The sequence below is a fragment of the Marmota flaviventris genome, chromosome 3 (genome assembly GCF_047511675.1).
Source record: "Marmota flaviventris isolate mMarFla1 chromosome 3, mMarFla1.hap1, whole genome shotgun sequence".
In the NCBI taxonomy this organism is placed as follows: Eukaryota; Metazoa; Chordata; class Mammalia; order Rodentia; family Sciuridae; genus Marmota; species Marmota flaviventris.
In genome coordinates, this window is record NC_092500.1 from 17,777,946 (window position 1) to 17,799,940 (window position 21,995).

Below are 21,995 nucleotides of genomic sequence, written 5' to 3' on the forward strand. Positions count from 1 at the left end.
TCCTCAGCGGTCCCAGCTGAGGGAAGCGGAGCTTGTTTCCATGTTAGGGCAGCCTTTGAGCATTGCTGTGGAGGGACCCCGAGAGGGGGAGCCTTCCTTCTAGGACACTGCCAGGCATTGGAGTGCCAGACCTCACCTTCAGCTGCCTTGGTTCCTATTTGGCCCTGTAGCCTGTGAGCTTGTTTTGCAAATAGTGACCATTCTGTGGCTTCTGTCATTTTGCCTGGAGTGTTGCTGTCAACCTGGGGAATGGGGAGAGTGGAGAGTTGACGGGAGACGGCCAACAGTGCCAGGACAGGAGCTGAGACAGCCTCACCCAGCTGGAGGTGGGTGGGCAGCCAGGAGGTGGTCAGGGCTGAGGCCCACAGGCAGAGCTTTTCATCCTGTCCTTGACTGAGTGGGTTACTGTGTGTCCAACAGAGGCCTCTGTTGGACATGGGCAGCTGGGCAGGGTGGCGCCCTGGCTTGCTGGTTGCTAACCTTGGGTAGCTTCCCTTATTTCAATATGCTCCCCAGGGAATCTCATTTTATGTAAATGCCACAGCTAGAAATATTTTGAGACATTGTCAGGGGTCCTGATGTCTGGTTGCCACTGGGCACAATTTATATTTTAACCTGAACAAGCAATTTTCAAATTAGTGGGAATTTTGCCCCCAGTACAAAAGTCTAGAGAAACTTCATTTTTGCAGTGGGGTGGGGGACGGGAGTGCTACTGTCATGCAGAGGGCGGAGGCCTGGGAGGCCTCTGAACATTTTCCAGTGCCCCGGCACCCCCACCACAAAATAGAACTAGTCCTAAGTGTCAGCAGTGCCCAGGCTGAAAAACCTAATCTAAACCAGCCACTTCCTCCAGCCTGTGTGCTCATCGTTTGTTTTGGTTTCACCCGAGTCACTTACTGAAGAGGAAAAAGGACTAAAATACCTGCTATCTGCAGTGAAAGAATATTTTCAGTGCCTAGATTTGGGAATGCGTGAGCATGCATGGACACGCACAAACTGTTCTTCCAAAAGGTTTCCAGGCTGAGCGTGTGAGCATTTTATTTACAAACAGAAAATGTAGATGCAAAAATAGAGAAAATTTATGGAAAAAGACCTAGTTTATTCTGGTTGCTTCATATACTGTTACATAACAGTTTGGGTTTCTAGTCTATGTTGGAAGATGGAAGTAGAACACTGTTCACTTACTTTCAGAGAAGATAACATCTGTAATAGTAGCAATTGCAGTGATTCTATGACTTCTTAAATCTTTAGAAAAAGTTTCAAATTTACCAGGTGCAGTGGTGCATGCCTGTAATCCCAGGAACTTCAGAGGCTACGGAAGGAGGATTGCAAATTTGAGGCCAGCAAGGGCAATTTAGCAAGACTCTGTCTCAAAAATAAGAAAGTAAAAAAAAAAAAAAAAGGTGGAGAATGTAGCTCAGAGGTAGAGCACACTTGGGTTCAGTCCCCAATATCACCAAGGGGAAAAACAAATTCAGATTTGTGGTCAGTTTTCAACAGGGCTATTTATTTATTTAATGATGCTGGGGATTGAACCCAGGGCCTCACACATGCTAAAGTGCTCTATCACTGAGCTCCATTCCCCAGTTCCAATCAAGTATTTTTCTGTAAGGAGTCATTTCTTGCTACCATTTGGCAGTGGTGGTATTCCTTTCTTGCTGCCTTGTCTCCTACTGTTGAAGTTGATTGGTTTGATGTAAGATGCACTCTGACTCGCAGGAACACTGTAAATGATTAAGACCATTAGTGGGAGGGTCTTGTGCTTTTGCTTTATGTAGTGATGATAAGGTCAGACTAGTATCTTCAGTGCATGATGACACCAGTGTTGGGAGGGAAAGTGGACTGTTTGAATCAGTTGTCCTTCAATATATGAGAACTTTTTCTTCTTCTTCTTTTTTTGGTACTAGGGATTGAACCCACTAAATCCCCATCCTTTTTATTTTTGAGTAAGAGTCTCACCAAGTTGGTTAGGCTGGCCTTGAACTTTTGATCCTCTTGTCTCAGCCTCCTGACTTGCTGGGAACTCGGGTGTGCACCATATGCCCAGATATAACAGGTATTTTTAACTTTCCTGCCTTTTATGGAAATTTCCTATCTAAATGGAAATGGGCCTGAGTGAACTCCATAAAAGAAGAAGTAAGCCAGAACCTCCTGTGGTTGGGCCTCCTGATCATCCATCATTTTAAAAGAAGTTCTGTAGACCCTGGTAAAACTGTTCCTGAACATGATTCATCAGAGCAGTTCTCTTTGAAGTCAAGGGCTGTGCTAACGGGGGAGGGGAAGGACTGGGGGCAGGGCATTACAGTCTGAATCCTGCAAACCTTTATTTATACCTTTATTTTATACACTGTAATGCATGACAGAATTATAAGGTTCTATTATTTTACCTGACTAGTTTGTAGATTGGGGTACTTTGGGAGAATGATTCACCCCATAAAGAAAAAAAAAAAAACCACCTCTAAACCCCCGCCTTCTTCCTTGAAGCACAGAGGGGAGCTGCCCCTGTGGATGTGGATGGCAGCTCCATTGCTAATCAGTGTTTGCATCCAAGTTGGTGACTTTGGATGTGGGAGGGAGGGCTCAGGTACAAAAGTGCTGTTTGTTTCATTTGTCACCTTTGTTATCTTGTCACCCTTGTGGGGCAGATCATCCTTGGGTGCTCTGCAGGGCATCTACCTGTCACTTTTGAAGTGTTTCCTGGGTCCCCCACAGTGACGTTTATGAATGTCATGTGGCCTATATTTTAATTCCAATTATCTCAAACATATCCTTTAAATTTGGTGAAAGTCTGTTGTCTTTTTTGGACGCAGTGACAGATGGAAAGCTAGGCTCCCCACTCAGGGTCTGTACCAAGTGTTCTGTAGGAGAACTCCTGCCTTCGAGCAGTTTATCGTTTTGTTATGAGGCGAGACAAACGTATTACAAAAAATAAAGCACACTAAGGACTTAAAGCAATGTTTGGTTGGAGAGGTCAGAAGTGGGTTTTGGAGCCAGGTGCAGTGGCTTGCCTGTAATCCCATGGATTCAGGAGGCTGAGGCAGGAGGATTGCAAGTTCAAGACCAACCTCAGCAACTTAGCAAGGTCCTAAGGACTTAGCAAGACCCTGACTCAAAATAAAACATTAAAAAAGCGTTGGGGATATGAGTCCGTGGTTACGTGGCTCTGGGTTCAATCTCTGGTACCAGAAAAGAAAAAAAAAAATCAGAAGTGGGTTTTGATTTTAGATTGGCCATAAATAGTTGTGTGAACCTCTGGCAAGTTCCAACCTTTCTGGCCCAGGGTCGCCAGTCTCTGGGTCTCAATCTGTAAAATGAGGTATTGAGTTATTTAAGTAACTCAATCTCCATCAGAGTTACTATTCTATGTTTAAATATAAAGGAAGACAGTCCGATCAGGGGCAGGAGGCTTTTCAAGGATCATCTCTTGAGAGGGGCCCTTAAGGAAGTGGAGGGTATAAGTTGTCAGAGAAAAGGCAACATTTATATGTGGGGGACTGCTGGGCCCTGAGGGGAATAGACAAGGCATGGAGGAGACATCCAGAGCCGTCAGGAAGGGCGTCGAGGTGAGGGTTGAGGGGAGTGAAGAAGCAGGAGCACAGGCAGTTTGAGGGGCGAGTCTAGGTGGTGTACCCACTGAAGTGGTACAGATGGGAGGAGTGGGACTATGAGGTTGCAGGTATAATTTTGTGGACTGGACCTACTGTGCTTACCCCCTATGCTTTCTTTTAAAAGCAATTTAACCCTGCCTGGCTTATGTCAAGAGGCCATGCTACATTCCTCTGCAAACAGCCTGCTATCTGCAGGAGAAATGCAGGCCTGAAGACCCCTCCCTGCCCATAGGAACACAAGTCATCCCAAAGAGGGCACTGTTGTGACGTTTATACAGTCCTGAAAATCCCAGGGCCCAGGGAGAAGATAATTGCAAGCAAAATCCACCAATCATAAAATCTATAAGAGCAAGAACTGGATTTTCTTTTCTTTTTCTTTTTAAATATTTTTTAGTTGTCAATGGGCCATTTATTTATTTGCTTATTTATACGTGGTGCTGAGAATTGAACCCAGTGCCTCACACATGCTAGGCCAGCACTCTACCACTGAGTCACAACCCCAGCCCGAACTTGGATCTTTAGTATGTTATGAAAATAGTAAAATCGCCCCTCCATGGGGTAAGACCATGTGCAATGGAGACTTGAAAGTCCGATGCAATCCTGCTGCCAAAAGTCAAAATCGAGAGCTGGACCTGGGCAGGACTCTCTGGAAACTTCCCTGGGATTCCCAGTAAAAGTGGAGGGCAGAGGGGAATGCTGTCCCTTTCCTCTCTGGAAGGATCCATTCTCTCCCTCTCTCCTTTAAGAGCATCCCCCTTTCCCTTTTCCTATCTCTTCTAATAAACTCCTGCTTGCTACTCTGTGTGACTTGGACAAAATCCTTCTTGCAGGGTTGTAAGGACTGGCGCCTGAGAACCTGGTGGCTACTTAAGTTCTGCAGGCTGGTCTTGCTCTGCAGCAGAGGGAATCTTGTCCTGTGGGCAAGTGGAGAGGAGGCTGAAGAAGGCTGGGGCCAGTGATCCTCTCATGGCTCCTTTTGTTTAGGATATTGTTTTGGAAACTCTTCAAATTATTTTGAGCTCATCAAGGCTGCCTAGTCTGTCTACTCGTCACAGGGAAGAATTCCCTGTCCATCTTATGTAACTTCACTGCCATCTTTTTTATCCCCCTACACACTTTCTTTCTTGCTTTTTTCTTTTCCCTCCCTCCCTCCCTCCCTCCCTCCCTCCCTCCCTTCCTTCCTTCCTTCCTTCCTTCCTTCCTTCCTTCCTTCCTTCCTTCCTTCCTTCTTTTTCTTTCTTTTCTCCTCCCCTCCCCTTCCCCTCTCATCTTTTTTAAAACTGGGGATTAAAACCAGAGGTACTTTTACCACTGAGCCATATCCCCGGCCCTTTATATTTTTTCATTTTGAGATGGGGTCTTGCCCATTGCTTAGGGCCTCACTAAATTGTTGAGGTTGGCCTTGAACTTGCAAAACTTCTGCCTCAGCCTCAAGTTGCTGGGATTACAGGCATGTGCCACTGTGCCCAGCACCCTAACCACTTTCTCTTCTCTTATCTTTGTTTTTCTTCATAGTACTTTACATAGTAAATTACAACCTAAAATTAGATATTTATATGATGATGATGATGATGATCTGCTGATTTATATTCTCCATCATGGTGTACTTGGCTTTTAGGACAGGAGCTGTCACATTGTAGGTGCTCAATGAACATTTGCTGAGGGAATGAATGATGGAGGAAATGCTTAGCTAATTCTGATTTGCCTTCTCATTTTGGTAAAGCAAGTATAATTATTAAGGGCATTTGAAAGTTAATGTCTTCTTGTACTCTTATAGAATTTACTCAATCATTCATTAATTCATTCAACAAATATTTGCTGCACCTTTTAGGTGACAGTCTATTTTAGTTGCTGTAGAGATGGCAGCAAAAAGGACAGATGGAAACCAACATTGCTTTTTTTAGGTTCATGTTAGGGGAGACGACTGTCAGACAACTAAATACAAAATTGTTTAACTGCGATTGTAGCAAGTGTTATTATGGAGATGATAGTTGGAACACTAAATATACAATGGCTTAAGTGCAGTTGGGACAGTGCCATCATGAGAAAATACAAGTGCTCTCAGGAAACCTTCATGTCTTTGGTGGAGGGGGACAGGTGGGGGACACTTCTCAGGAAGCATTGCTAAAAAACTGAATGTGCAGGATGAGACTTTGCTCACCAGGTAAAAATAGGGCAGAGGGAAGAGTCCTCCAGGCAGCAGGAACTGGACGTTCAAGACTGGAAGGAGCTGAAGAGGCCTGTGCACCCAGTGTGGGAGCAATGTGGTGGGGGACAGCAGGGGAGTATGGGAGAGGAGTGGGGTGGATCCCAGGCCTCCTGGACCAGGCAGGATTTGGACTGTTATCATAGGAGTGAATGAAAGCCAGTGCAAGGCTTTTGCAGAGCAGGTGGAAACCCAGAGTCATTCCCCCAGCATGGACTTCACATTGCCAATACAGTAAGTAGTCCAAGTGATCTTGGGAACCCGGAGGCATGAAGGAGCGTGAGGGACACTTCAACACTGATTTTCTGTGTCTTTCCATGGTGTGTGTTTTGAGTTCTCTGCAGACTGAATTCCCAGGGGCAGGCAGGCGTCTTATCACTTATTCTTCCTATCCCCAAAGCCTTGGAATAGTGCGGACTGCTCCATCAACGCAGGCAGGCTAAGGCAGCGGGTGAAGCAGGCGCCTTCTTGGGATTCACACTGCTTGCCTTGGGCTGCCCAACAGAAACCTGGCTCTACTCCAGGCCCCCAGCACCCAAGGAAACGGCACAAACTGTACTTTTAGCCTGTGGAAAAGAGGATCCGAGTTGACTTTCCAGATTTCATTTTAGATTACAAGTTAACAATGATATTTGTTAGCGTGAATGTCCTGGCACTTTCTCTTAGTCTTTTACTAGTATAGTTGATCAACAGGTAAGATACAGCGTACTTCCACTGAGAACAGTGGGCTTCAAGGAATTTTTGAGAGTTAAGATTTTAAATTGTAACAAGATTTTTGTGCAGGAGATTATAATAAGCATGTATTAAAATGGAGGGTTTGTAAGAGAGTAACAAATTCTAAATTTTGGCACTTATTCTTTTGGTACTGGGGATTGAACTCAAGAGCACTCAACCACTGAACCACATCCCCAGCCATATTTTGTATTTTATTTATAGACAGGGTGTCACTGAGTTGCTTTTAGCACCTTGCTTTTTGCTGAGGTTGGCTTTGAACTCATCATCCTCCTGCCTCAGCCTCCTGATTTTGGCATTTATTCTTAAATGAACTCTCTCTCTCTCTCTCTCTCTCTCTCTCTCTCTCTGTCTTCTGAAATTTTATTGGCACTGAAATAGAACATGGGTTGAACATTTTTGTTTTATTTTTTTAATGAGCTCTCTTTTTGTTTAGCATATCCTTCATAGCTCATCCCCTCACAACTTTGATCCAGTTCCCAGTAGAAACCTTGACATAATAAAACTGTTAATCCTAGTGATTTTGGTAGGAATCCTGACTTGAAAAGAGGGCTTTTGTGATTTATGTTCCATGCTATCCCTGGCACAGAGCAATCTTACTGCTTCCCTTCTTTGATAAGTGTTTTAAATCTGCCTATTGAGAAACGATTTTAGGGGGAGAAAGGGACAGAAATGTGGCTTTTCATATTCTGTCACGCAGAGTGTTCTGAACTGAATTGTTTATTTTGGATGCAGCATGGTAGATGAACATTATGTTACTTCCCTGTCCTTGGAATTCTTTTAAAAAAGAAATGCCAATCTCAGTCAAGTTTAGAAGGAGGAAATTAAACAAAGGCACCAGTGGGTGACTCTCAATGGGGTGAGTCAGTCCCTTTTCATCATTTAATTTAAAAACGCTCAACTCAGCCAGAACCCTCTTTTCTATAGCAGTTGGTCCCTCAATCACAAAGTAGGTAAGTAATAAATACAAAACTTACAATTTAATTTTAACTTAGATATAAATGCCCCCTGCTGCCTTTAAATGTCAAATCAATTCTCTTTTGTGGGCCCTCTGGAATTAGACATCATCTTTTTCAAAACACATTACTCACAATTTCTAGTTCTGGTTGCTGCAGAGTGAGAACAATTGTGAAGCATCTATGCGCAGGATCCTTCCACAATGCTGCTTTATTTCCCCTCAATCTTTTATGGTTGTCTTGCCCACTCATATTTAAAGAAAATTGTTTTAGCAGCTCATGGCATTGAGTCTTTCCAAAGTATTTAGTCTGATTTTTCAGAAAAAAAAAAAACTCCTTTCACTTCACATGCATATCTTATTAGTATTTGACTTAATTTAATTGCCTAATTAGACTAATGAGCCCAGCTGACTCTGGGTCATCTAGAACCCAGCTGTTGGGAACAGGTGTACAAGTAGCAAAAAGCCTAGCAGCTCAGGGTGAGGGAGAGTATGTTTTAAAAGAGGAAGTAGAGGGCCCTAGTTGATTAAGCAAGCCAGTTTACTCCGTCAACAGAGCTTCCTTTTACTTGTTATGTAGGCTCAATCCTTTTCAATGTGTTGTAAGTTTGTAAATGCTATTTATAGCAGAAAAATGTTAAATAGCCCTCAAAAGCTTAGTGTTAGGGTCTGTAAACAAGTCAGGATGGCGCCTGGCATTTTGCCAGAGGGAGTGGTTTGTGAAGTAACTCCAGCGAGCCATTAAGTGTGGAGATTTCTTATTGGTTGACTGCTGTATCTAGTTTATGTTAATTAAGATAAGCTGTGTATAATGTATATATACCCCTCCTGTCCTACAATAAACGGCTCCCACTCCTGCTGTATCAATGTACACAAGTTGCTCATCACCCCCCGGTTATTTTGCTGCAGCCGGACTGCGGCAGCTTAGATAACTTTTAACACTGGAAAGGGACTCTAGAGATCACACTGACTTAATTTGAAGTTGAAGAAATAGTAGATATAGACCATATGACTTACCCCAGTATATTTGATCAGATAATTTTGTGAATTTGAAATTATATCCCTGAGGCTCACAATGACCAGGTGATATCCTCAAACCTCAAAACTACTAAGTAGGAGACTTAGGGTGTGGGATCCAGTCCTCTGAGTCCAAATCCCAAGCCTTTACCACCATCTGTGGGCTGTTGAAGTTTGGCAACTCATTGGGGAGACAGGCACATAAAGATGGCTGCGATCCAATGGGCTGTGCACTGTGACAGACACTGGCGAGGGCATGGGGAAGCACATGAGGGGCAATCAGGAAGACCTTCTAGATAGTGACTTGACTGTGAGTCCTGACTAGTGCCTGATGAAGGTCAAGAAGAGTGTTTTAACCAAGAAGGATCAGCATGAACAAAGGCAAGGAAAAATGAATCAGGTTATATGAAACTCTGGAATGGGGAGGTTTGCAGGTGACATTGGAGAAATAGGGAAGCCCAGGGCATGGAAAATCTTGTCTACCATGCTCCAGGGGTTGACAGGGGAGCTGCTAGAGGACTCTGAGAACAGATTTTCAAGAGAGTTAGAGACCATCTCTTGTATTCCCATCCACAACTCAAATTTCAGGGGATTTTTTTTTTTTTTAATTTAAACCTGTTGAGAGGTTTTAAGACTGATTAAACAAACAAAAACTCCACTGTATAACCTTCACCTATATTCACCATTTTTTTTTTTTTGTACCAGGGATTGAACTCAGGGGCACTTGACCACTGAGCCACATCCCCAGCCCTTTTTGTATTTTATTTAGAGACAGAGTCTCACTGAGTTGCTTAGCACCTCACTTTTGCTGAGGCTGGCTTTGACCTCGAGATTCTCCTGTCTCAGCCTCAGCCTCCGAAGCTGCTGGGATTACAGGCGTGCACCACTGTGCCCGGCTTCACCAATTTGTTAACATTTTGCTATATTTGCATTTTTAAAATACACACACACACACACATACACATACATACACACAGTTCCCCCACACATCTGAAAGTTTCAAGCATAACACTTTTATCTCTACATACTTTAGCATGTGTCTTCTGGGTACAAAGACATTCCCCTACATAGCCATGATATAATAATCAAATCCAGGAAATTTGACTACTACATAAGGCTTTTATCTACTCTATAGTCCATATCCATATTTCCCATGTATCCTAGTACTGTCCTTTATAGCTGCTTACTTTTTAAAAAAAATATTTAGTTGTAGATGAACACACAGTATCTTTATTTTTTTTTATGGGGTGCCGAGGATCAAACCCAGTGCCTCACAACATGCTAGGTAAGTGCTTTACCACTGAGCTACAGCCCAGCCCCCATAGCTGCTTACTTTTTGATACAGAATTATATATATTTGCTGGGGAGGAAGAAACCCACGGCCTTGTGCATTTTTAGGCAAGTGCTCTATCATTGAGCCATATCACCAGCTTCTTATTACATCTTTATGATTATTACCAGGTTAAATGGTTTTGGCAGAATATTACCACAGGTAACATTCCAATTCTACCTAAGATAAATTTTTTGAAATCTTTTTAAAAATTTAAAAAAATTCTAATATTCTTATTTTTATATATCCAGCAGGTTATTTATTGACAAGTGACTCTTGTCATCATGTCATGATTGAGGCAATAGGCTATTTGTACAGGTCACTTGATTTAAGGGAGACCTATCTGGGACCTTCTCATTCATCCATCCATGGAATCATGCAGTGAGTTTGTTTCACATTTCATAAATAAATATACTTCTGATTATTAACATTATGTAGTGACCTCTTGACAACTTTTGATCTTTTGCAGCCTTCTGAAGGAAATTGAGCGGACCCGAAGTAGGAGATTTTGGCCTCTAGGCATGTTACAGCAATCTCCTGAGGATTCTAAGAATGGCTCCTTATTATGGGAACACCTGCTTAAATTAGACTACCACAGTGCTCAGAGTTCTGACACAGTAAGCTCCGTGATGTGCATCAATGCAGCTAAGTTAACAAGGGCTAAGAGCTTGCAGTTAGTACCACATCAGATTTCGGATAAATCAAAGTATGCTATAAGGAAAAAGATCTCCAGTCCCATTATTTGTATTTCTGCTGGGAAAAAGACCCAAGAGAAGGCACAGAATAATGTCGAAATATGGAATAGCCCAAGAAAGGAAGCATCAAAGAAAAAGAAAGATTATACCGTAGAGGTTTTACCTTTGGGTAAAAAGAGTGCCTTAGTAAAGCTTTCAAAGCAGAGGATTTTGTCTGATGAAGGTACGAGTGGTGAAGGCCATGTCACTACAATTTACCATTCTCCCCTACTAGGGCCATTTACCACAAATGATTCCTGGCACTCCATGTCTGAGCTCATATCAGAAAAGTGGCTTTTTCATAATCCAGATTACAACTGGACTCCTCCAAAGAGTATTTTGAAGAGAAAATCTCAAGCAGAAACAAAATCTTTGAAGAACTCAACTAATAAGGAATAAAAACAAACCAAAACAAAACATTGTGGGTTCTTTGTGTAATCTTTTCCCACTTAAGTACTTTTAATTGTATATTTTCTTCTAAGACACTTAGGAGTAATAATAATCAAGGCCTAGAGATTTGATTTTTTTTTAAACCCCTTGAAATATTTTAACTAAAAGAACAGTTTTTAAGTGATTTATATTTCTATGGTATTGATCTCATATTGATCTCACAGGGTCCCATATCTAAAAATATAGAAGCAATGTTATTAAAGTTCTAATTGTGTTATTTTCACATTGCTATAGTTTACTGATTTTGAATTTATGGATTTTTCATCTAAACAAAATTTGTAATTGCTATCATCATACCTTTTTATCAAACTTAAGAAAAGTATTCCAGTTTATACATTAAAAACAGAGTTTAAAGTACTGAGCCCATGGATTTGTTATATTTATTTTGAGCATTTTATTCGCCTCCATTTTATCAGTGATTTGTAAAACATTAACCAGTAACTGGCCCCTTCACTCCTATCAAACAAATAAAACCTACCTACAGAGTTAGGAAGCATCTGGAAGGGGGCTTAGCTTTGTGACTTTAGGCAATTTATTTTACCTCTTTTAGCTTCTGTTTGATTATTTGTAAAATGAAATTATGGCACGGATTCCTCAAGATTACTGAGGGGAATGCATGTGAGAAGGCAGAGAACATCTTCGGTTAATGGCAGTTATTATTGTCACTAACTCCGTAGAGGTTTTACCTTTTTCCATGAAACATCTCCCCATTCCATCAGCCCTCTTGTGAGCATACACTAAGGCCTTGGTTTTTCTTAAACTGTGCCCCACCTATTTCACATATGGTAGTACCGTCTCCCTGGCAGAGTGCCAGCCTTGAGTTTTCTCCCCTTCCCCCAGCCCCTAGCGTCTGGCTTAGTGGTCACATGGGTAGCTTGGGAAATCCAGGGAAGTCCAGGGCGACACAGGTCTGTTCTGCAGGAGTAGAGTCTTGAGTCAGTCCACGTAGAAACGCACCTGGTGGGGAGGTTACGGTTTATTGGGCTTCTGTGGAACCACAAGGCACTGAACAGGTGCAGCTAAGCCCAGAAGCAGAGCAGGCATTAGGATGTAAGCGCGGGCTGGAGCTGGATGATGTGTCCAGAGGACCTCTCTCTAAGTGCAAATCTAGGGTGAGGCACCGGTCTTCCAGGCCAAGCATCCTCAGGGCAATGGGGTGCCCTTCAAACGTAGGGATTTAAGGGGCTGGAATGTGTGGGGCCTCTGGCCAGCCACCCCTTAAAGGGCGGGCCTGGATGGATCCAAGCTGGGAATGAGGGCTTGTCCTCGGTGGCCTCCACGATCTAAGGGCGGTCTAGACTTAAGAGGCCAAGAAGGCGGAGGAAGGTCACCTTCAGGACAGGGACAGAGCAGATGGGGGTGGGGGTTACACTATCCGTATAGCTAGATCTGGGGGACCTCCACAGAAGGCAGGAAGGAGGTGCAGTGGAGCGCGGCGGGCAGCACTGGGGTCCTATCTCGTGGCCCGGGGTCGGCGACGAGTCATCACCTTTCATGTGGCCTCCACACCACTGCTCGGCCACCTCCACACGCCGCAGGGTCAGGAAGTGACCGTGGCAGGCTGGGCGCAGAGCCGGGGCAGCTGCGGTCGCGCCCCGCCCCTGACTCCGCCCCGCCCAGGTCCCCTGCCCGCGGCCGCCGGAGGGCGGGGCCGCGCCGCCACGTGCTTCCACGTAGGGAGCGGCCCGCCCCGGGGCCGAGCGCCGACCCAGGCTGGTCCCGCCGCGCCACTTGCAGCGCGGCAGCCGCAGGCATGACCACTGCGGCGGCGGCGGCGGCGGTGGCCCGCGGTGCCGGGGTGAGGGCGGCGGCCGTGGCGGCCCTGTGGGGCGGTGGCGGCGGGACTGCGGCCGGGAGGCGGCCGCGCTCGGGCCCCGCTCGGCCCTTGTGCACCGCGCCCGGGACCGCCCCGGACATGAAGCGCTACCTGTGGGAGCGCTACCAGGAGGCGAAGAGGAGCACGGACGGTGAGTGCGGCGGCGCCCCGGGGTACCTCCCAGCCCGCCGGGGTACCTCCCAGCCCGCCGCTGGGAAGCGGGCCAGCTCGCACGCGGCGGCTCCCGCCGCTGACCTCCTGGGCATCGTGATCCTCGTACCCCCACCGTACCCCCGGCTGCGGGCAGCATCGTCTCTGCCCAGCGGCTTCGGGGAACGTGGAAAAATGCCACTCCAGAAACTTCGCAACTCTTCCCTTTCTGTCGGGAAAGATGTTTTGTGTTTTTCCTGGGATTTTTAGCTAGGAATCTGCATCGGTAGCCCTTTGGGCTGCCCGGTGGAGTCCAAGCCATCCGGTGGGGGACAGCCACCCCTCCCCACACCGCTGGGTATTGTTATTGACCAGCAGTGACAGTGGCAGCAGCCCGAGCCTGGCCGGCGCCGGGCGGCTCTGGAGCGGGGCTGCGGGCAGGTGGCAGGATCTGGAGGCTGATCGCTTTCCTCCTGCGGGGGCGGGGGTGGGGTGGGGTGGGGTGTGGGCGGGAGGGATGTTCTGTCTGACCTGGGAGGGTCGGGTCGGGTTATCCACTAACCTCATTGAGGAAGGGGAGTGAATGAGCGCTTTGTGGCCAGGTGAACGTGGAGTGAGCTTGTTACTAAGGGAAACGGGGAGCGCAGGAAAAGGGGACCAGAGTGCCAGACGTGGAGGTTGATTGAGGTGCCCACATCCCATCTATAGATGGGAAAGGCGAATTTCACGTTTAAGACGCCAGGCCAAGGTGATGCTTTGACCAAGGGTCTGTCTCAGTCCCTAAACCACTGTCCTGTCTCCTATGCTGCGCTGATTTCCAGTAGCCACTGGCCACTTGGAAACTGGTTTAAAGGACCAGTGATAATCCACCTGCGTTGTGCTTTCAGGGAAGATTCCGAATTGATATTAAATATTGATTATTTGAGAGGCGGCAGTGGAGGTGGCACAAAAGAACATTTTATGGGATCATATTTTCCATCTTTTGGCCAGAAGTCAGTTTAGGGAAATAAAACCCATTTGGAATAATTTTCAGAGTGAATTTGAAGTAGTTAATGAAGATTTTTAAAGTTTCCTTTTGCCAAATTTTGCTTTGGCTTTGAAGCTGTAGTATGGTGTGATGGAAAGAGGACTCACTTTGGGGACATTGGGAATTACAGCTCTTAGAGATGAAAGAAATATAGAATATCATCCAGCCCAGCTTTGAGATAGGCAAGATTTTTTAAAATTGGAGTTTTTTATGGAAATATCATGTAGTTTTAAGAGTTAATACAAAGAGATCTGGCATACCCTTCACCTGGTTTCTTCCAATGGTAACATTCTATAAAAGGACAGTACAGCATCATAGGGAGTATATACTGATAGCCCACAGGTTATTCTTACTAGTGTGTGTGAGTAATAGTTTGTCACAGGTAGGTTTTTGTCTCCACCATCACAATCAAGGTACAGAACAGTTCATAAGAATCCTTTATATTGTCTTCCCTCCTGATGCTGCCTTGTCCCCAGCCCCTGGAGTATTTACTGTTCTCCATTTCTGTTTTTGTCACTTGAAAAAGTTCACTTAGATGGAATCATAGAGTATGTAATCTTTTGGGACTGATTGCCGCCCCCCCCCCCCCCCAATATAATCCCCACAATTTTTTTTTTTGTACCAGGGATTGAATACAGGGGCCCTTAACCACTGAGTCACATCCCCAGCCCTATTTTGTATTTTATTTAGAGACAGGGTCTTGCTGAGTTGCTTAGCGCCTTGCTTTTGCTGAGGCTGGCTTTGAACTCGCCATCCTCCTGCCTTAGCCTCCCAGCTGCAGGGATTAAAGGCGTGCTCCGCTGCGCCTGGCAGTCCCCTCAGTTTTATCCAGGCGGTTGTGTGAACTGTGGCAATGACACACTCCTTGTTAATGCTGAATAGTAGTTCATGCTATGTGTGTACCACAGGTTAACCATTTGTTTAAGCACAATAAACTGTTTAACCATAGTTTGCTCATCCAAAGGACACCTGACTTGCCCCCAGTCTGTGGCAGTATAAATAAAGCAATTGTAAATATAAATTGTAAATATCATGTAGGGTTTTTTGTGTGAACATACATTTTTCATTTTTCTTAGTGCCCAAGAGTACAATTGCTGGGTTGAATAATAATTGCATCTTTAGTTTTTATAAGAACAAAGTTAGCTGCTTGCTGCCTGTGAGAACTGAAGAGGTCATGAAGCTGCGGTTTCTTCATCTGTGCTCGGGTTCTGGTGAGGAATAAATTAGTCCATCTGAGAAGGGTGTTCAGAGTAGTGCCTGCAGCTGAAGCGTTGGATGATAAAGATGAGCATGGGACCAGAGTTTGGGCTCTGGTGTGATGATCCACGGGGGTGTTGGAGGGTGACAGCCTGAGTACTCTCTTCCCTAACGGTAGTTTCCTCAGCTGCAGTAGGGAGGTTGAAGGGGGCGGGGTTTAGCTTGGGCTTGGCTCCCATCAGGTGCTCAGTGGAGAGTAGCTATTATTATTAAATATCTATTGGTCATAGATACAGATGGAGGTGGGTAATTTAGCTCTGGGTTCTAGTCTCCTTTGGCTCTGTGACCTTGAACCAGTCACTTAACCTCTCTTGGCTTTGGTTTCTCTGTAAAACAAGGCCACTGGATGAACACTGAGTTTCTTCAAGTGTTGCAGGTATGTTATGATGTACCCCATCCTCTCTTCAGGCCCCCAGCACCTGCACACAGGGCCATGAACTTGTTTTCCTTCTTTGTGCTGTCTGGGGCTGTCCATTCCTAGCCTCCTCCAGCTGAAATCTGCGTGAACCTACGTGCCCCCGGCTTGAGTCCATTCACTTACCATTTATTTAGCAGCCAGCAGTGGGTTTAAAGGCTGTTGATTCACAGATGGGCGCGTCAGAGGGCCCCAGTGGCTGAGTACCTGCCTGGGCCCAGTGGTAGACCAGTGTTGGAAGGATGGTGAGTCTGTCAACAGATGAGTGACAGCCAGGGGCCTAGGTAGGGCCTGTGTCCTTCGAGATGCAGGGAATGCTTCCCTCTTCCTGAAGCTGACCCTTGAGTTGTGTCTTCAAGGAAGAAGAGGTCAGAAGGCATACTGATATTCATATCAAAATTCATATAGAAACATAGCAATTCTTTTCCCCCCCAAGTTACAAGAAGACAAAACAGTTTTATTTTCTTCCTTATTCTGACAATAGAAATTTATTTTCTGACTCTCTTTCTGGCCATCCCATCTCTTCCCCTAAGCCATAGCCCGTTCAGGTGTCTTTCTTTGGAGGGTTTCCAGAAGGAAGCCAGGCAGCCGAGGACCACTTTTTTCTTTTTGTTTTAACCCCTTCTCTCCCATTCTCCCGTTTACCCATTTAAAAAATTATTTTAAGATAACTTTATTTTTTTAGATTGTTCTGGATTTACAGATAAAATGTCTGGCTCCTGTAAACCCTGCGCCCACTTCCCCTGTTGTCTATCTCTCACTTTACTGTGGTGTGTGTGTTTGTGATCACTGCCAATATCGATACATTACCCATAGTTGATTCAGATTTTCTATATTTACTTGAGTGTCCTTTTTCTGTTCTAGGATCCCATCCAGGACTTCATTTAGTTATCATGTCTCCTTAGGCTCTTTGGACAAGTTAAGGACCTTTAAAGTTTTAAGGAGAATTGGTCACACACTGTAAAAAAGTCCCTCAATTGGAATTTCTTCTAATTTTTTTCTTTTTCTTTTTTGGTACTAGAGATTGAACCCAGTGACACTCTACCACTGAGCCGCATTCCCAGGCCTTTTTATTTTGAGACAAGTTCTCACTGAGCTGCCCAGGCTGGCCTTGAACTTGAGTTTCTCCTGCCTCAGCCTCCCAAGTAGCTGGAATTACAGGCGTGTGCTACCATGCCTGGCTCCTCTTGATTTTACCTTGAGACTTTCCTAAGTATCATGTTTTATGTAGTTAAAGATGTTTATGCATATTTCAGACTCAGCCCAAAAGAAGGATTCTTTGTATTTTAGGAGAGGAAATTGCTTTTTAGCCTCTAGCAAAAGTGGTAGATGCTTCACTAGGACAGTGGTTTTCAGTGGCACACGGGATAGTTTTGTGACCCTCCTCACCCCAGAGGATTTTTTTAAAAATATTTTTTTAATTGTAGATGGACATAATACCTTTATTTATTTATTTTTTTATGTGGTGCTGAGGATCGAACCTAGTGCCTCACACATGCCAGATGAGTGCTCTACCACTGAGCCCCCCCAGAGGATATTTGATGATGTCTGGAGACCTGGGGACCTTTTAATTTGTCACAACTGAGGGAGGGCTGTGGTGTGCTGCCAGCCTCTGGTGGGTCGAGACCAGAGAAGCTGCTGAATAGCCACTGTGTGTAGGAGAAAGTTCCATAACAGACTTATCTCCAAATGTCAATTTATCTTCAAATGTCATTTGGCTCCAAATGTCAACAGTGCCAAGGTTGAAGAACCCTGTTCTAAAGTGCAAGTTCTAAGAAATTGCTGGGTGCCTAAAATTTAAAGGGCTGAATATGTGTTCTCTTATGCTCTATGTGTGGTGATGGTCGTCGTCTTCCTCCTCCTCTTCCTCTGTCTCCTCCTCCTCCTCTTCACTATCACTATCACTACCACCAGCACCACCACCACCGGGGATTGAACCCATGGGCCCTCCACCACTAAGCCACATCACCAGCCCTTTTTAGTTTTTAATTTGAGACAAGGTCTCACTAGGTTGCTGAGGCTGGCCTTGAATTTGCAATCCTCCTGCTTCAGCCTTCTGAGTCGCTGGGATTACAGATGTGTGCTACTGCACTGGCACGTATATGTATTCTTGTAGTGTAATCCCAGGCCTTCCGTGTGTGCTCATTAGATACCTAGCCTGGCTGGGTACGTACAGAATGAAGCATCCCTGCTTCTCCAAGAGGGACTGCTCTGGTTTTATATTTGGATATATATATATATATATATATATATATATATATATATATATATATAAACTTTAGAAATAACCTCAGAGACTGGGCTCTTTAGATTATTTGGTTAATTGCCCGAGGCCATGGCATGTGGGAAAAAGTCTGACAATTAGTGTGGAGTTTTGGCTTTTTTAAGTGTTGAAGGGGGCTGAAGGGTTTCAAAGTTCTGGGTTGAGAGTGTTTAATATTGAGTAAAAAATGTATACCTAGTGAGGACACAGTGACAAAAAGACATCATATATAAAATAAGCATGACACGCAGGGGTAATAGTCATATAATATAATAAAAAAAATGGTAGTAAGCATAAATTTCTCAAGAACTGCAGTGAGTTAAAAAGGTACTCTTGGGATAATTTGAAAATTCAACCAGTTTTTTCACAGACTATATCCTACCATCTTCTGAGAAATGTAGTTAAAGAAAGCAGAAGCTATACACTAAAATTCCGTTATAGTTGGTCTTCTCAGCACCAGCTTTAGTATAGTGACTCTTCAAGAGGGAGAATATAGATCAGTTTAATCATGGAGCCACTTTTTGGGGGCACTAACTCTATTTTGAGGTTCTAAAGAATATACTTGGGAAGTTTTAATGCATTGACAAGAATGTATGGTAATGATGCTGAAATATGCTTCTGTGCCACAGGATAATGGAGTCAGCACCCTGTGAGAATCTGGAGAAGCTGTGTGTGCTCTCTCTAGAATAGACACATTTGCACTATCACACATCACACTTCCATGCACACACTGTTTTGCACATGATTTCAGGGGGACCTGGAGCATTTCTTTCTCCTGATGTCCCACGTCTCATGTGGTCCCTCCGTTACCCTGGAAGGATGAAGGACTGAGAGGTGCTGGCATGCTTGTGCAGGAAGAACTCGGCTGGAGGCAGTCTTCGAGATTAAAAATTGCACCTAATATCAAGAAGCCTGCTCAGGCAGAATATCAATCCATCCTTGACCTGACTGGCTGCCGAGGGTCATGGTTTTCTGAAACTGTTGTGGAGATGGCAGGGGGATTACTAGTTGAGATATAGAATTCATTTTCTTCTCTACACTATCCAGGATTTATGCCCTAGTGAAAGAGGAATCCAAGGGAGGTAAAATGTAAAAAGGAGATTCAATGATATTTTTGTTGTCACCCTTTGAAGCAAAGAAGAATTTTTAAAAAATCGAATGGTTCTCCAACTTGGTGACACATTGGGATAAGCTTGTTTAAAAATGAAGATTCCAAGACCCTGACCCTGGCAGTCTGCTTCATAAGGTTTGGGGCAGGGCCCAGGAATCTGTGTTTTTATAAGCTGGATTTAGAAACTAATCCTTTATTGAACTCTTAAAAATATGTGGAAACATGTATCCTCTTCCCATCAAAAGTCCTCCTTAGAACTTTGCCTTCTAGCAGTATGGTAAGCTAGCTAGTCCCAAAACCTTTTTTACATGCTGAAAAAAATCCAAAGGACCTTTTTTTAAGTGTCTAACTGAACTTTGAGATAGTGGAGAGAAATTCTAGGGATTAACAGTGAAGAGGGGGCTGAAGCCAGAATGGTGAGCAGGCCAGCGAGCTGCTGGCCTGGGGGTTGTGCTGGGCTTCCCGGGGTCTGCTGCTGGCAGGGAAGACTGGCCTTGGGCTCACTCACACATACTGTTTGTGATGCTCTTGTAAATTTGGTGGCTGTAGTAAAGTGTTTCCTTCCCTGCAGGGAGACAATAGGGACCTTTGTCTCTCTTGACTTTTTTCCTGTGTGTGATGCGTTTGTGGAAGTCTCCCATAGGTTCCAGATTGAATTTATTGTGCTGGTAGGGTGTTATAGTTTGTACAAGAGGGTGTCCCCCTGAAAGTTCCCGTGTCAATGCAGGAATGTTCCGAGATGAAATAATTGGATTTAAGATCTGTAAAAGAATCAGTTCATCCTAGTTTGAATGGACTAACTGAATGGTAACTTTGGGCAGGTGGGCTGTGGCTGGAGAAGGTGGGGTGTATCCTGGAAGGGGGCATCTTCTGCGTGTTCCCTTTCCCTTTTCTCCCTCTGCTTCCTGACTGCCTTGAGCAGAGCAGCTCTCCTCCACTGCTCTCTTCTGCCATGACTGCTGCCCACTTCAGGCTCAGAGCAGTGGAGTCTACTGGCCATGGGCTGAGACCTCTGAAGCTGTTGAGCCCAAAATTGAAGTTTTCTTCCTCTAGGTGGTTCTTGTCAGATACTTTGGTCACAGCAACAAAAAGCTGACTTAAAACATTTGGTTTAGTAACCCCAAACTGAGAATTTAACTAGAAGTGAGTGATAGTGACCTGGGACTCCTGGTAGAAACAAACACCAACTCCCTGGATGATGGAAATTCACGTGCCCAGGATTCTCAAGATTGACCAGAAATGAGCTCACAATCCAAAATTTAAAAATGCACAGATAAACCAGCATAAGTGAGAATCAGGTGGATTAGCAAACAGCAGAATTAGTATGAGTAAGTCTTCAGAAATTTGGGTTATCAGGTAAAGATTATATATAGTGGCATCTGATAATGTTTAAAACTGTTGGAGAAATAAAAGGTGAGATTGAAAATGTAAGCAGGAATTATGAGAACTACTAAGATTATCAGGCAGATTTTAAGAAAAATCAAATAGAATCTCTAAAATTTTTAATTTTTGAAATAAAAAAATCAGTGGAATGATTTTAACTAGAAGATTAGACAAATTGAAAGATGATAAATCTGAGAAAGTTGCCCAGCATTTAACAAAGAGATGGATGTTAGGAAAGCAGTTTATTGAATAATAGAATGAGATGAGTAATGTGTAATTGGAGTTCCAGCAAAAGATAGAGAATTGGGAAAGGAATAATTGCTAAGACTTTTCTAGAACTAATGAAAGAATTCTCCGATTTTAGGAAACACAGTACATCTCAAACATGGTTAATAAGGAGTAATATATTAAAAAAACAAAGAGAATATCCTAGAAGCAGCCAGAAAGATCCAAAAGCACAATAGGGTTAGGGTTAGGGTTAGGGCAAGAATGTCTGTTCAAATTCTGACTTTATAATTTATAAGCTATGTGACTTCTATGGACCTCAGTTTTCTCCTTTGTAAAATGGGGATAATAGTATTACCTATTTTCTAGGATTGTTAGATTTTAATGTGTTAATATATGTAGAGTTCTTAAAGTAGTGCCTGGAATATAGCGAACATTGCCAATTGTAAGTGTCAACGGCTGTTATTATTACTGCTGCAAAGGAGTAGGAGACCACTGATAGCAGGCTTGTGAACTGCCCTAGTGGAAACTTCAAGACAGTAAATTACTTCTAAGTGTTGAGAGAAAAATGTCAAATTTAGAATCGTGTGCCCATCTAAATCATCATTTGAGAACGAAGAAATTTTTAGATAAAACCCAAAGTTTGCTACCAAAAGAAATCAATAAAGCAACTTCTGAACATCTTCAGGTTGAACATCTCTAACCTGAAGATCCCAAATCTGAAATGCTCCAAAATCTGAAACTTGTTGAGCTTGAACGCGAAGCTGCAAGTGGAAAATTCCATACCTGATTTCACGCAGTGGGTCACAGTCAAAACTCCTGCATACTACAAATAATGAATTAAATTATCTTCAACTGCTGTGTGTGAGGTATACCTGAAACATAAGTGGATTTCATGTTTAGGCTTGGGTCCCATCCCCAAGACATTCATTATGATGTATGTGTTTACATTCTAAAATCTGAAAATGTCCTGGTCCCAAGTATTTCAGATAAGGGATTCTCAACCTATATATGTGTTTGGGGGCAGGGGGTAGAGGTTATCCCAAATCAGCATCTAAAATGCAGAAGAAAATGGAGAAGAAATAAATTGTTAGATATGGAATAAATCTAAACAAATGTTGACAACACAGAGAAATCAGGCCAAAACAGGGCAGATAAAAGGAACAACAGAAGCAAGAAATAGCACAAAATATCCCAGTGAAATAATTGAAGATCTCAGTAATCATGGTAAGCTTAGATGAAGATGGACTGACAGAGCAGATACAGGAAACCAAGTCCAGCTGGATGCTGCTTATAAGAAATACATCCTAGAACAA

General features: G+C 43.9%; 2 protein-coding genes across 2 annotated transcripts in view; both read left to right on the top strand.

Annotated features, from left to right (window-relative positions):
* LOC114101661 (putative tetratricopeptide repeat protein 41) overlaps window positions 1-11,124 on the top strand; it is a 71,577-nt gene extending 60,453 nt beyond the window's left edge. The window contains exons 14-15 of the mRNA XM_071609587.1: window positions 10,100-10,229; window positions 10,318-11,124. Of these exons, the coding sequence (XP_071465688.1) occupies window positions 10,100-10,229; window positions 10,318-10,981 (794 nt within the window). The 3' untranslated portion in view covers window positions 10,982-11,124. The remainder of the gene's footprint in view (window positions 1-10,099; window positions 10,230-10,317) is intronic.
* Window positions 11,125-12,888: 1,764 nt separating this feature from the next.
* The window catches only part of Nt5dc3 (5'-nucleotidase domain containing 3), a 55,140-nt gene continuing 46,033 nt past the window's right edge, over window positions 12,889-21,995 (top strand). Inside the window, exon 1 of the mRNA XM_027927985.2 lies at window positions 12,889-12,999. Coding sequence (XP_027783786.2) covers window positions 12,948-12,999 — 52 coding nt within the window. The 5' untranslated portion in view covers window positions 12,889-12,947. The remainder of the gene's footprint in view (window positions 13,000-21,995) is intronic.